Here is a 13,497-nt window from a genome sequence, read left to right on the forward strand (position 1 = left end):
CCTCAGGAGTGCGTGGCGGGGGCGGGGCGTCACGTGTATGCCTCAGGAGTGCGTGGCGGGGGCGGGGCGTCACGTGTATGCCTCAGGAGTGCGTGGCGGGGGCGGGGCGTCACGTGTATGCCTCAGGAGTGCGTGGTGGGGGCGGGGCGTCACGTGTATGCTTCAGGAGTGCGTGGCGGGGGCGGGGCGTCACGTGTATGCCTCAGGAGTGTGTGCCGGGGGCGTCACGTGTATGCCTCAGGAGTGCGTGGCGGGGGTGGGGCATCACGTGTATGCTTCAGGAGTGTGTGGCGGGGGCGGGGCATCACACGTATACAGGGCAGGGGCTCACGTGGAGGAATTTTCTCTTATGTAGCTTTAACTTTCACATGGCACAAGACTGCGCAGCTTCGGGGTTATGAAGTGCTCCTTCTGAGACTAAATGTGAGCAGAATTGAACCCTGAGGCAGGAACATTAAACATGAGAGAAACCTGCAGGAATCAAGAGGATCAAACAGGGTGCCAATGATTAGCCTTACATCCATCATTCCTCGTTATTAGTGTTACATCCATCGTTCCTGTTGCCTTCATTCCTTTAGCAGATCCTGTTTTCCATATTTACCAGAATAAATACAAAGCATTAAAATATTCTGGCCAGACGATTAAAAAAACATAGTAGAACCAAATTAACCTCACTAGCTAAGTATTATGAACTTGAAAAATTAGACTTTTAACCAACATTGTGAAACTGCATCAGCTGGCTCTGATCATATGACCTGCACACCGAAGTTCAGACTGAACTATTGAAAACTCTATTGTTCTTATTTGACTCATAACTCCGAAAACTACTCCACTGGACCCTTCTCATCCGGAATTATAATTTGTAACAAGAATCAAAGCTGAGATAGGTCTAATAAGCTACACTCCCAGCAGTACTAAATGAAAATGTCAATTTTGACAAGTCCAAGTAATGAGCACTAAGATCTTATTGCATATAAAAACAATTTTTTTTTAAGATTTTAAGCTATAAGAAGTTACATAACAGGAACTTTAACTCTAATGGTCGTCGCATTACTGGAGCACTGGCCTAAAAATCAATCAAACACTGCAAAACAACAGAGAACATCCTGGTAATAATATTAAAAGTTCCCGAAAAAGTAAGATCAAGAGAATCACATGGCACCTTATCCAGCCCCAACAGCTTTGAGGACGGTGCCAGGCATACAGGGTGTCAGAGCTGCAGACAGTTTCCGAGAACAGGAGCACCAAAGACCAGAAAAGCCCTACTGGATGATGCCTTTGGACAGAATTCAATTACTACCCCTGCAAAATCAGGGAGGCTTTCTACTGCAAAACTGTAGGTTTTAGGTTTCAGAGTCCTCCAATCGATACCATTTCAGCATAAACATAAAAGGTGTGGAATGCTGTTTGCTGACAGACTAATAGCAATCCTGACAACAGGTCAATATCTGGTCCCAGGCTGGACTTGGCAGGAAACAGGAGAAGCACAGGATGCAACAGGAAATTCAACCGTGATGGACATAACCCTTTATTATAAAACAAATTATAACGGTGGTCCAAGACAAAGCGTATAAATCAGTCAAAATTGAATGAATGATCAGCATACATATACTTTGTGAATTTGACATTTTCATTCCATGTAAAGCTGGTGTTCCCAGGAGATATGGAAAAATGATTTGGGAATAAAGTACTTCCATCAACAATATTAGAAATTTATTTATTCTAATAAAAATACCTGCATTGCACCTGCTTTCAACAAATATCACAAACATTAAGACAATTTTAAAGTATCAAACAATTCTTAGACATCCACAATGATATAAAAAACTTTGCACTTAATACTACTGAAAGGGGATCCAGACTCCAAGCTATGTATAAACGATTCCTATTGTTCCTGTGGTATATCACAGACTGCAAACAATTTTGTGACATTGCTGTCTTATTCAAAAACAGCTGGAATTTTTGCAGTGCTTTTATTGCAATTTGCAAGGGAGTATTAAAAAAGACAGACAACCTCACCTTACAGGACTACCTGACTGCACAGAACACCAGCATCCATCTCATGCACAAACGGACCCACAAAAGAGGGGAGTGGAATGTCCAGTGAGATCCTGGAAGAGGAAGCAGCTGTACGAGCGAGCCTCGTGCGTGTGGAAGTTGCCCTCCTCAGAGATAGACATCCATGGTCTGCAGGATCATGTGGCGGCACAGGGGGCAGTTGTGCTGGTGCACAGGGAGGCGCAGTAGCAGCTGAGTGCAGCCGCGGCAAAGACACAGGTGACGGCAAGGCAGAAGCAGCACACTCTTGGCGCTGTCCTGGCAGATGACGCAGCGCTTCCTGTCCTCCTGCTCCTTCAGGAGGCCCAGCAGGCTGTCAGCAGGGGGGTCCTCTTCTGAGAGTCTTTGCAGGGGCCCCTCCATGCTGGAGCACGGGACAGCCATGCCCAGTGTGGAGCTGCGCCGTGTCGCCAGGCCACCCGGGGTTCTATCACTGGTTGTCACCTGACGGCGAGAAGTGTCAAGGCTCCCCACCCCCCTCCTCTGGACATAGCTCCCACCCCATGCCGCACGAAGCCGCGTCTGCAACTCCATGACCACCTGTGTGCTCTCCAGCGCCAGCAAACGCAAGCGCCGCAGCACCCCTCGCAGGCGCCCCATGATGGGGGAGGCGCCGCCATCCCACAGAATGCGGCGAGCGAGGCTGGGGCTAAGGTAGAGAACCGCGACACCCACCACGATTACAGCGAGCACCAGGCCGCAGAGATCCAGCAGGAAGACGCTGACGAAGACACGGCTCAGTGAACCCAGGAACTCCAGAACAAAGCAACAGAGTGTCCACAGCAGGGCAGAAGTACCGGCGAGGCCACTCCAAATCACAGCTGGCAGTGCCACGGTCAGTTCAACGGCTCGAAGCAGGGCCCCCCCTACCACATCCCACAGGCCCACAGCTGCAGAGCAGACACTCTGTGCCCCTAACGTCAACCCAGTGGAGGCGCTGTTGAGCACATAGAGAAGTAGACCATGCACAACTCCGCAGGCCTCACAAACCTGCTGCACCGCTGAGTGGCCAGAGAGTGTGGCTCGCTGCAGCAGCTCTTTCACCCGCAGCACACTGTGCTCCAGAAAGTGTCCTGCCATCCTGACGCCCTGCGACAGCCCGTCAACCATGCTGAGAGCACACAGGAGGGCCGTGCTCCAGCACTCTGCCAGCGCGCCTCTCAGCACTGCTGGCAAGTCCTTCACGAAGGACAGCACAGTCACCAGCAGCCGGATGAGCGAGTGGACCATCCAGAAGTTCAAATCCAGCAAGAAGCATAAAATGTCTATACTCTTTCCAATGGCGCAGAAGACGCAGTACAAGAGGCCCATCTCGCAGCCGGTGCACCCGCAGACTTGCTCTGGGTGTGCCGGTACCCTGGATGACTACGGTCCTGGCCCGCGTGCAGCGGCCCACACCATCTACATTGGCAAACAACACACAAAGAGCTCAAATTACTTCATTTTCCCCTCCGCCATTTTTACGACCAGCACACAATTCGAGAAAACGCTGGTTAGCACGACAACAGGCTTCCCCGGTATACATAATTTACTAAAAGTTACCCAACTTACCAAGACAGATCGATAAATGAAAACAAAATGCAAATCCCAACCAGTTACGTTATATTTCGCAAGAAAAAAAAAAAAGCAATAAATCTGACGAATGGCGAACCGAGAATCCGGCCGAAGGAGCAGCTCCTCAGGCAGAGGGGATGTTTACATTTGAAATGTAACGCATCCTTCACCGTGTTTACCCATTCGAAGCAGTAAAGTAGCTCAAAATGACAAAAATCAAATGTCGCTTTTCATTAAACTGTATATCAGGCACACGCACAATTTGTAGTAGTCTTTTGAGCTTGTTAAAACTTTATGAAAGACTTTTACCTGTGAATTCAACACGCCATTAAGCCACATTATTTCCGTCGGATTTTGTAAATCTCTAAGGTCTCACAGTCGATCGCCTGTCAATCGATTGCAGACTAGGCACAACCAAGTAAGCACAGATATCCATTTTCGTAATAATCATCGATCTTCCAACCATTTTTCTTGGTTAGTCGTTCAAAAGGTTTAATCTGGATCAGAATGATCTTGATTTGGAAATTTGCTATGCAGGACTGGGTAATCCATTTTACTTTTGTGCCGGTTTTTCAAAGCAACATTGGGTTAGATCATCCCGATCTAGATACAAACTTTTCCGTATTATCAAATTCGTATTTTCATTTACATATCACAGTAGCCTACTAGCAATGCAAAGAATAACAGGTTGAAAAGCAGCGTGAAATCACTTCTATCCGAAGAGACAGAAAACAGCACTATAAAACAATACAAACACCCCCTTCCATTTTCAGTTTCTTTGGAGCAATCATGCAGATCCCTCATCTGACCCAGAACAAACAAGTAAAAACAAACAAACAAATATACATTATTGACAAATACATATCAAGTACAGAGCGGGGGGAGTGGAATAAGCCGCTCTGCATGTTAGTTTATCATGTGTATTTATGATCGCAATCTTAAAGATGCAGTGTGTTTTACTACTTTAAAGCAATTCAAAATAAACCACCAAAATGTCATCAAAAAGTATTTTTATTTGATATGAGTATTGTACCTATCGTGTGATGAAATAGTACTTGTATTAAAAACATGTCAATGAAACTTAAAAATGGGTCAATAATACTGAAAAGTGCATGAAAGTGCATTAAAATATTAAAAAATATTCACGGATTGCTTCTAACACACGTCTTACCTCTAGCAGAGTTTAGTTAGTAAGTGAAATTTACTAGTGAAATTTGCGTTTAACGTTAAACTGCCCCTATTTGGCTAAATCTACTGGGGGGATCCAAAATTGAAAGTGCCAATCCTAGTGGGGGGCCCTGTAACAGCCAATAATGTACGTAATACGTACCAATAACGTAATAATATGCCAATAATGTACGTAATAAGTACCAATAACGTAATAACATGCCAATAATGTAATACATTTCTCTGTTCTTAATGTAATAACTTACATTAACAATTCAGAAAAGGTATTACATTATTGACCAGTTATTACATTATAAACTTTTATTACGTTAAAAATGGAAAAACTATTACATTATTGGCTTCAACAGGGCCCAAGGTCACATTTTGTCAGGGGACCAAGAATTTCTAGCCACTCCTCTGCTTTCCGTCACCACTGCCTGTTCACCTCACACTTTGGATGGTCTATTGTTGTAACATGTGTTGTCTACCTTAAGTCCTGCCCTTATTCATGATTAATGGCCCATTGAACTATCTGAGCAAACAACAGCTTGCACGTTGCGTCTTCCTGAAATTCACAAAAAACCCAAAATATCCATTACGCAAAAGGGAAATTGGTGTAATGGGTAAGGATTCATGCCTCAATGACAATAAACTATGGAGTAAACGATTGTTTGGAGTTTCATGTTTATCTTGGCAGATGTGTTCCTTTTATAGACATGTATTCATTAAAATCTCACTGCTGGGGATATTGTCCATAATGCTGCATGGCACCTCTTCCCATTCTTATTTGTTGTCGTTACATCTGAGGTGGAATTTCATTCTCTTAAAGACTTAAAGACTAACTATAATTTAAGCAAGTACAATAACTGGGTTAAGTTTGCATTAAAACATTCATGTGGTAAGGAGGGATTTTTAAATTTGAAGACAAACGTTGCTGTATGTCAGATGACATGTATCCATCTTCCAGCCACTTTGCCTGTAGATTAGAGATGTAATATGAAGACAAACGTTGCTGTATGTCAGATGACATGTATCCATCTTCCAGCCACTTTGCCTGTAGATTAGAGATGTAATATGAAGACAAAAGTTGCTGTATGTCAGATGACATGTATCCATCTTCCAGCCACTTTGCCTGTAGATTAGAGATGTTCTTTTCCATGGGGAAATCCTCTTTTTACCTAAAAGACACACATACAGGTGGGAGCAAGCTTGGAGGGGGGTTCACATTGCAGGGTCACCCAGCATGCAGGACCCCTGGAACTGATGATTCCGGGCCTTGCTCAGGGACCCAATGGCAGCATCAGTCTGCCAGCCCTTGAACCGGCGACCTTCTGATCACAGGCACAGAGTCTGAACCTACTGAGCAACCCCCAAAAAAGTGGGCAGCTGGATTTGAACCAGGAACCTCTTAATCTGCATACAAGTTCTCTACCACTAAGTTATACCCCTCACTATCCTCAACTATAGCCTATGCACAGGGCTACAGGGGTTTCTGCAGCATATCTTCAGCAGCATAGGGCACAAGGTAGGTAGGGCAGATTAATGGATAGGCTATCCTAGGCTATGTAGATTAATGCATAGGCTATCCTAGGCTATGTAGATTAATGCACATGCTATCCTAGACTATATAGATTAATGCATAGGCTATCCTAGGATATGTAGATTAATGCATGGGTTATTAGGGCCAATCTCAGGAAAAATAGAATGGTTTGTTAAATCGATGTCAATATAAGGCCTCCAGATGAGTTAATCCATGCCTCACCTTATGCTGGTTGACACAAATCAGTTCAGTTGCTTATCTTTGGACTGCAGGAAGAAAGGACAGTTCCTCAGGAAACCCAGCTAATGGGTCCAGTATTCAGTGCCTTCAGCTCAGAAATGCCCTCTCTCATGCCCAGCCAACTAGTGATGCGCGGGTCGTCTCGTAACCCGCGGACCCCGCGGGTAACCCGCGGGTCGGGTTGGGGCGGGTAAAGAAATTGTTACTTTATTTGCGGGGCGGGTTGGGGCGGGTCATTAAAAACAAAATTAAATAAAAAATCCATGTATGTTGCGTGCAATTCCCTATAGCCTATATTAAATATTTGGGAATATCTATTTTCATATTTTATTAAGTTCTTTGATAAGGTTACGTCACGTGACAAGTCACGAAAGCGCCAAGCAGTAGTGATGCGCGGGTCGTCTCGTAACCCGCGGACCCCGCGGGTCGGGTTGGGGCGGGTAAAGAAATTGTCACTTTATTTGCGGGGCGGGCTGGGGCGGGCCAAATAATTTCATAAAAGCGGGACCCGCGGGTTGGAAAAATACCCGACCCGCGCATCACTACAGCCAACCCCTTTAAACGGGCATGCCATAACGTAGTCATTCTTAACGTTAAACGCATGCTTGTGATGACATCTGTCTGTCTTTTTGCACAGACCAACAACCCCACATACCCCTGTGGGAAAACAGACTCAGCATTCTCAAGGAAGTCCCCATCTTAACAGCCCCCTGAACATAAAAGAATATACTTTTCCTACAAAAGAAGGAAGAGGATGGGGATTTGGGTCTTTGTTAATGATTTTTCAGGATCCTGTCTGGCCATCTGCCTACTTTAGGGTGTCATGTTTAACCTCACAGACCCTCACTCTTTGCTTCACACTTTGTCACTAATTGGCATACAGTTATGTTTAATTAAAATTCCTGATAAACCAAAGCAATTAAATATCAAAATTCTGTGTGAGAACAATTAATGTACTGGAAAAAATGACTGCATTGTAGCGCTATAACATTATTGAAACACATGGCATCTTCAGATATGTTAGTGTGTTTATTGACTTAAATAGCAGATTTTGGCTCTGGATGTCTTGCAAGGGGTTCCATCTACGACCATATTGTCTTTGGGTTCCTGCCAACATAACTGGAGAAATTGCTATTAATATGCAGGGGAAGAATGACAAGCAGAGTGGCCGGGGAATACAGCACAAGAAGCTTCTGTGGGAAAACAAAAATCGGGGATTGTTGGGGTCGCTGGTGCATGACCGGACCGGACCTGACCTGACCTGAGCACACCCTCACATTCCACAGGGCGCCACAGGGCTGAGCTGAACCTCCTTCAGCACCATGGATATGCTCACACTCTGGAAAAACTCGCTTTGAAGGACTCCGTGCCTCAGTGGTGTGAGCATTAGTGTCCCTGTCATTGGATTGATATCTGGTGATATAACAACGTGGAGAACATAAACTGTCCTGTTAGCTACTGATTGATGGGTGATAAATGTCTCTCCAGTTTCTGGGTGATGCTGGAGTTGTGCTCAGCCAACTGGAGGCCTTTATAGCTCTGTCACTGAGTCTCGGCTGATCCTGTCCCATCCCACCATAGATAGATAGATAGATACTTTATTTATTCCCAAGGGGGAAATTCAGATATCCAGTAGCTCCTTCAAAAATAAAAAATAATAATAATAAAAAAAAACGTCCCAAATGTCATCTTGAAAGAGCACCGTGGTGCTACTCGGTATGTGTGGACCCCTAGATTTAAAAAAAAAATAAACTTTATGAGGTATATGGACTATGAACTTTTTCCATACCCCTATTGCCTGTTAAGATATACCCCTATGTAGCATCACAACTTTAGGTGTGGGCTGGGCTTGTCTTCTCCATACATTTTTGCTCTGTGTCCATGACAACTAACAGCTCATTTATGACTGATGGAGGCCCTGTGGACATAATCCTTGCCTTTGTGACCGTCCAACCAGCCCTAATCCATAAACCCCTAAAATGGTGCCCGTTCTCCTACCATATTCTAAAGACATTGCCACTAGCGTACAGCTTGCACAACCCCCCCCCCACTCATGCAGAATAATGGCCTCTGGAACTGAGGCAGAGAAGAATGCCCGCTTTCACCCCTCCCCCTCCTACAGCCTCAAGCTGGAGCCCCTTCAGCATTAGAAAGCGAATGCCAACCCCCCCAACCCCACCCACTATTCACCATGACATCACTGTGTGTAAAACATACCTTTATTTGGAGTTTTTTTCTTCAAAGAAAAAAGGAGACCCATAACCAATGGGCCTAAGTATGGTTCTGATTTCTCAGATGTTGAAATATCTGTGTCATGGTCCAGCAACAAGGCTGAAGCGGGATGAAATCACAAAGCGTTGGCCACCTGTGCTGCACATCCGCTGGTGGGGGAGGTAGCACCACTTACAGTGTACAGCAGCTTCTGGGAACATTATCAGTTCAGAGAGTGCGTCAATATGTGTGTCTGTTGGTGCCCTGTGACGGACAGGCATCCCATTCAGGGTGTACCCCAACCCCGTGCCCTGTGACGGACAGGCATCCCATTCAGGGTGTACCCCAACCCCGTGCCCTGTGACGGACTGGCATCACATTCAGGGTGTACCCCAACCCCGTGCCCTGTGACGGACAGGCATCCCATTCAGGGTGTACCCCAACCCCGTGCCCTGTGACGGACAGGCATCCTATTCAGGGTGTACCTGAATCAGAAGGTCTGTAATCAGAAGGTCACTGGCCTTGACCAAGGCCCTTACCTCCCAGCTACCCCTCACAGACAGCTTACTCTTCAAGTTGAGGGAAGCATAAAAAGACAATTTCCTCACAGGGATCAATAAAAGTATCAATTATTATTATTATTATTATGACAGAGAATACCAGGCAGTATGGGTGGAGCTTAACAGGTACCTAAAGTTGTGATGCTACAAAGGGGTATAGCTTAGCAGACAATAGGGGTGTGGAAACAGTTCATAGTTCATATACCTCATAAAGTTTTTCTTAAATCTAGTGGTTCACACATACTGAGTAGTACGCTGGCCGAGAAAGCTCAACACGCTGCAACTTCAAGAAAACATATGCAAACATAAAAAAAACACAACAAATAAAGAAAACGTCTCCATCAGTTTGACAACACAGGCGCTGCAAATACGGAAACGTGCTGCAAACACAAAAAACGCGGTGCAAACACAAAAAACGTGCTGCAAACATAAAAAACGCGGTGCAAACACAAAAAACGTGCTGCAAACACTAAAAACGCGGTGCAAACACAAAAAACGTGCTGCAAGCACAAAAAAAGCGCTGCAAATAGCAGGCACCACAACGGAAATGTTTCAGGGGGACCTCAAAAAGTGACGAACCCATCTGGGAGCTGATTATTTGTTCATATTACCTCTGGGCACAGCCTGGCATGACACCTGGTCCTCACCTGCAGGTTTAGGGGCATTCTTCACGACAAAACTAACATTTCGCCTACATGAGCCACAAAATTTGTGCAAAGTTGGCCGCTGAAAGCCACAGAACGGACAATACATTTTGATCTGAAAAAACAAAAAATAACAATGTTACCGATTTTAGCATGCTTTATTTGTATTCCGTTGTTCATTATTATTAAGGGGTCTGAATAAATTGTAAAATATATTTTTTTCCATCAATCTATAATGAATTTTGACCTGATTTTAACCATTAATGAAGCACTGCAGAATTTTGTCATTTATTTGCATATATTTATTTAGATATTTATTGGCAATTAAATTAATAACGTTCCACAGTTAAGTGTGTGATTCGTCAGATTAGTCTAATAATATCCAAAAGACCAATGAATCGTATGATCAGGTTGTTAAAAAAAAAACACCTTTTAGTTCACGCACAACACCTCTGCTCTGACCAAAAGCCACTGAACAAATAATCAGCTCCCAGATGGGTTCGTCACTTTTTGAGGTCCCCCTGAAACATTTCCGTTGTGGTGCCTGCTATTTGCAGCGCTTTTTTTGTGCTTGCAGCACGTTTTTTGTGTTTGCACCGCGTTTTTAGTGTTTGCAGCACGTTTTTTGTGTTTGCACCGCGTTTTTTGTGCTTGCAGCACGTTTTTTGTGTTTGCACCGCGTTTTTAGTGTTTGCAGCACGTTTTTTGTGTTTGCACCGCGTTTTTTGTGTTTGCAGCACGTTTTTTGTGTTTGCAGCACGTTTCCGTATTTGCAGCGCCTGTGTTGTCAAACTGATGGAGACGTTTTCTTAATTTGTTGTGTTTTTTTATGTTTGCATGTGTTTTCTTGAAGTTGCAGCGTGTTGAGCTCTCTCGGCCACCGTAGAGTAGCACCACGGTGCTCTTTCAATATGACATTTGGGACGTTTATAATCAGCAAATGTCAGGCATTTGAGTCGCCTAATGACAAATGCTCCTCCACCCCCCACTAGTATAACACCCAATAGCATAGTGAGGCTGGCAGGCTTTTCATCTGAAAAATAAATGTGCATTGTAAAATATATAGAATAGAATATATAGATGAAGATGGTGGCACAGGAGGTAGTGCTATCGTTCGGCAACTGGAAGGTTGCAGGTTCGAGCCCTGGTTCTTCCTGGTCCCATCAAAGTGTCCTTGAGCAAGACACTGAACCCCAAATTGCTCCCAGTGTGCAGGTTGGCGCCTTGCATGGCAGCCTCCGCCACCGGTGTATGAATGTGTGTGTGGATGGTGAATGTGAGGCATAAATTGTAAAGCTCTTTGAGTACTCGTAGGAGTAGAAAAGCGCTATATAAATGCAGTCCATTTACCATTTATAGCTAATGACTATTCTTGTAACAATTACTGTTATCAAGCAACTAAACAGTCGTGAAGTAGTGGGTCCGGTGAGTGGGGGAGGTTGCTTTTGACTTGTGCCATGACGAGTCTCTGAAAGCATTTCATGACGACGGGGGCTAGAGCAATGGCATAGATGACAGAAACATATAATGAAGTTCCTTCGCAATGCGCAAAACATTAAAGATACAATGCATCCAGTCCATAAAAAAGAGGTCTGGATTAACACACCTTTTTAGTTTAGCTTATAGGGACACTAGTTCTAGCTAGCTTCTCACTCCCAGTTAAACCTATAGTGTGAGGTGTAGAGCTGGGTGGGGATCGGTGCCATTGGCTTTGGATAAACTGAATTGACAGTGCTGTCACTCTAGCTTCACAATTGCTTGTGGGATTGGAGTGCTGACATTTCAGGGACTCCCCATGCCTGCATTCCCACCTGCCTCTCCCTCCTACTTATGCTGCCATAGCCATATCTGCCGGAGCATTGCACTTCATATTGCACTCATCTAACTTTTAGCACTGCCTATAGTCTCCCTTACTTTGACTAATTGCATTTATTTCCACCACCTTCTCCTGGGTGGTGCTACCTGGAGCCTTCAATCTATCAAGATGTCCAGCACACCCTGCAACATGTGACGTCGCCACTGCCAATGACGACCGTGCATCCAGCTCGCCGTTCTGCCAGTGTCATCTTCCTTGTACGACCCGCTCCCTGCCTTCTGGCTGCCTGGCGATTGGAGGAAGTGTTGGCACCGGCTTGTCATCTCCCCCCTACTCTGCGTTTGTGTTTCAGACTACACTGTATTTGACTCTCCCTGCCGGCCCCTGGAGGATGGGCTCCCCCTTTGAGTCTGGTCCCTCCCAAGGTTTCTTCCTTCTAGGGAGTTTTTCCTTGCCACTGTCGCCTATGGCTTACTCACTGGGGGCTTTGGGTGGGGATGCTGTAAAGCGCTTTGGGACAATGTAATGTTGTGATAATGCGCTATACAAAAATAAATTTGTTTGTTGTTTGTTGTATCTGCCATGTATATATGCTGAGTCTGTGTGTGCCAGTCCATAACAATGCTGTGCATTATACAGTCCCTGACTGTGCGTGAGTGGATCCCCGATATTCTTCTATGTCAGAGTCTTGGACAATGTTGTGCATTATACAGTCCCTGACTATATGTGCAAGTGAGCCCCTGATAGCCTTCCGCTGTCGTAGAGTCTCAAAGTCTACTTCTCGAGAGCTTTCTCATGACCCCCAAATTTCTGAAAATGTATCAGAAAGGCACAAATAAAAAGTGTAAAGGAACCAGACCCTGAAAAGAAACTTTTGGTGCTGACAATAAGGATGTCCATCTGATGTAGACATGGAATGCGGCAGGTGATGGATAACAAAGTGTTCCTCTGTATGGCCCCCAATTAGAGGTATGACTTGCCTTTGAGGATGCCTTGAATACAGATAAATTATGAATCTAGCCAGTTGCTTAGCATTACAATCAATAGCATTTTTAGTATCACATATAACAATACATTATAACAATGACCATTTATGTTGTTGCTTTCAAAGCCAATCGTTACCTGTGCCTGTTCAGTAAACCTACTCACCTCTTGAAATGGAATCCTTGAGAGTGAGCCGCCTGCTTTGCTCCTGGCTGGTCTGTCACAGTTTTTCCCTTCCAGGAAGCAAACTGACTGATTAGTAATTAATAAATACAGGATATTACTGTAGGTTGCCAAGGATTATTATTGTAATTATTAGCTGAATCAGGCGTTCCCAATGCAGAGATGCCATGTAATAATACGTGCGCTGTGGATTAATTCTCCCTACGTGCCCGTCAATAGATAGCACAGTAGCCTGCAAACGCCTCTTACTGTACTAACAGGCTTAATTCCCCGCCCATTCTCTCTTCCTTGCTTTCGCTGAATCTACTTAGGGTCCGCGTCTCAGTGCCTTCATTCGCTCTTCAGACGGGATCAGACGTGGTTTGAGGATGGCCGCGTCGAAGAGCGCTCTTTACTCCGCAGGACTTCATGTCATCTTCCTGACTTTGCAAGGTAAGCACACCAGGAATCGATAGGCAATATTCCTGAGTTACTGCGCGCTGTCTCTCAGGCAAAGTCGGCTTATGCAAGGAAACTTCGGGGAGCGCTTGGAGTTGGGAT

At 45.0% G+C, this 13,497-nt stretch overlaps 1 protein-coding gene across 2 annotated transcripts; it reads right to left on the reverse strand.

Moving 5' to 3' along the window:
* Positions 1-1,504: 1,504 nt before the first annotated feature.
* LOC140577634 (E3 ubiquitin-protein ligase RNF26-like) lies at positions 1,505-13,208 on the reverse strand. Of its 2 annotated transcripts, XM_072708766.1 has the most exons (3): positions 12,940-13,208; positions 3,922-5,957; positions 1,505-3,459 (listed from the first exon to the last, which is right to left on the reverse strand). In XM_072708766.1, the coding sequence occupies exon 3, from the start codon at positions 3,367-3,369 to the stop codon at positions 2,167-2,169; it is 1,203 nt and encodes a 400-aa protein (XP_072564867.1). In that variant the 5' UTR covers positions 3,370-3,459; positions 3,922-5,957; positions 12,940-13,208; the 3' UTR covers positions 1,505-2,166. The 2 variants fall into 2 exon arrangements, with proteins under 2 accessions (XP_072564867.1, XP_072564868.1); XM_072708767.1 differs by lacking the exons at positions 3,922-5,957; positions 12,940-13,208 and adding an exon at positions 3,610-3,915.
* Between the last annotated feature and the right edge of the window lie 289 nt (positions 13,209-13,497).

This window comes from Paramormyrops kingsleyae, unplaced genomic scaffold (genome assembly GCF_048594095.1).
Source record: "Paramormyrops kingsleyae isolate MSU_618 unplaced genomic scaffold, PKINGS_0.4 ups294, whole genome shotgun sequence".
In the NCBI taxonomy this organism is placed as follows: Eukaryota; Metazoa; Chordata; class Actinopteri; order Osteoglossiformes; family Mormyridae; genus Paramormyrops; species Paramormyrops kingsleyae.

Bases quoted from the DNA above. Each gene is read 5' to 3' on its own strand.
- LOC140577634 (XM_072708766.1), bottom strand. From the start codon at position 3,369: ATGGGCCTCTTGTACTGCGTCTTCTGCGCCATTGGAAAGAGTATAGAC.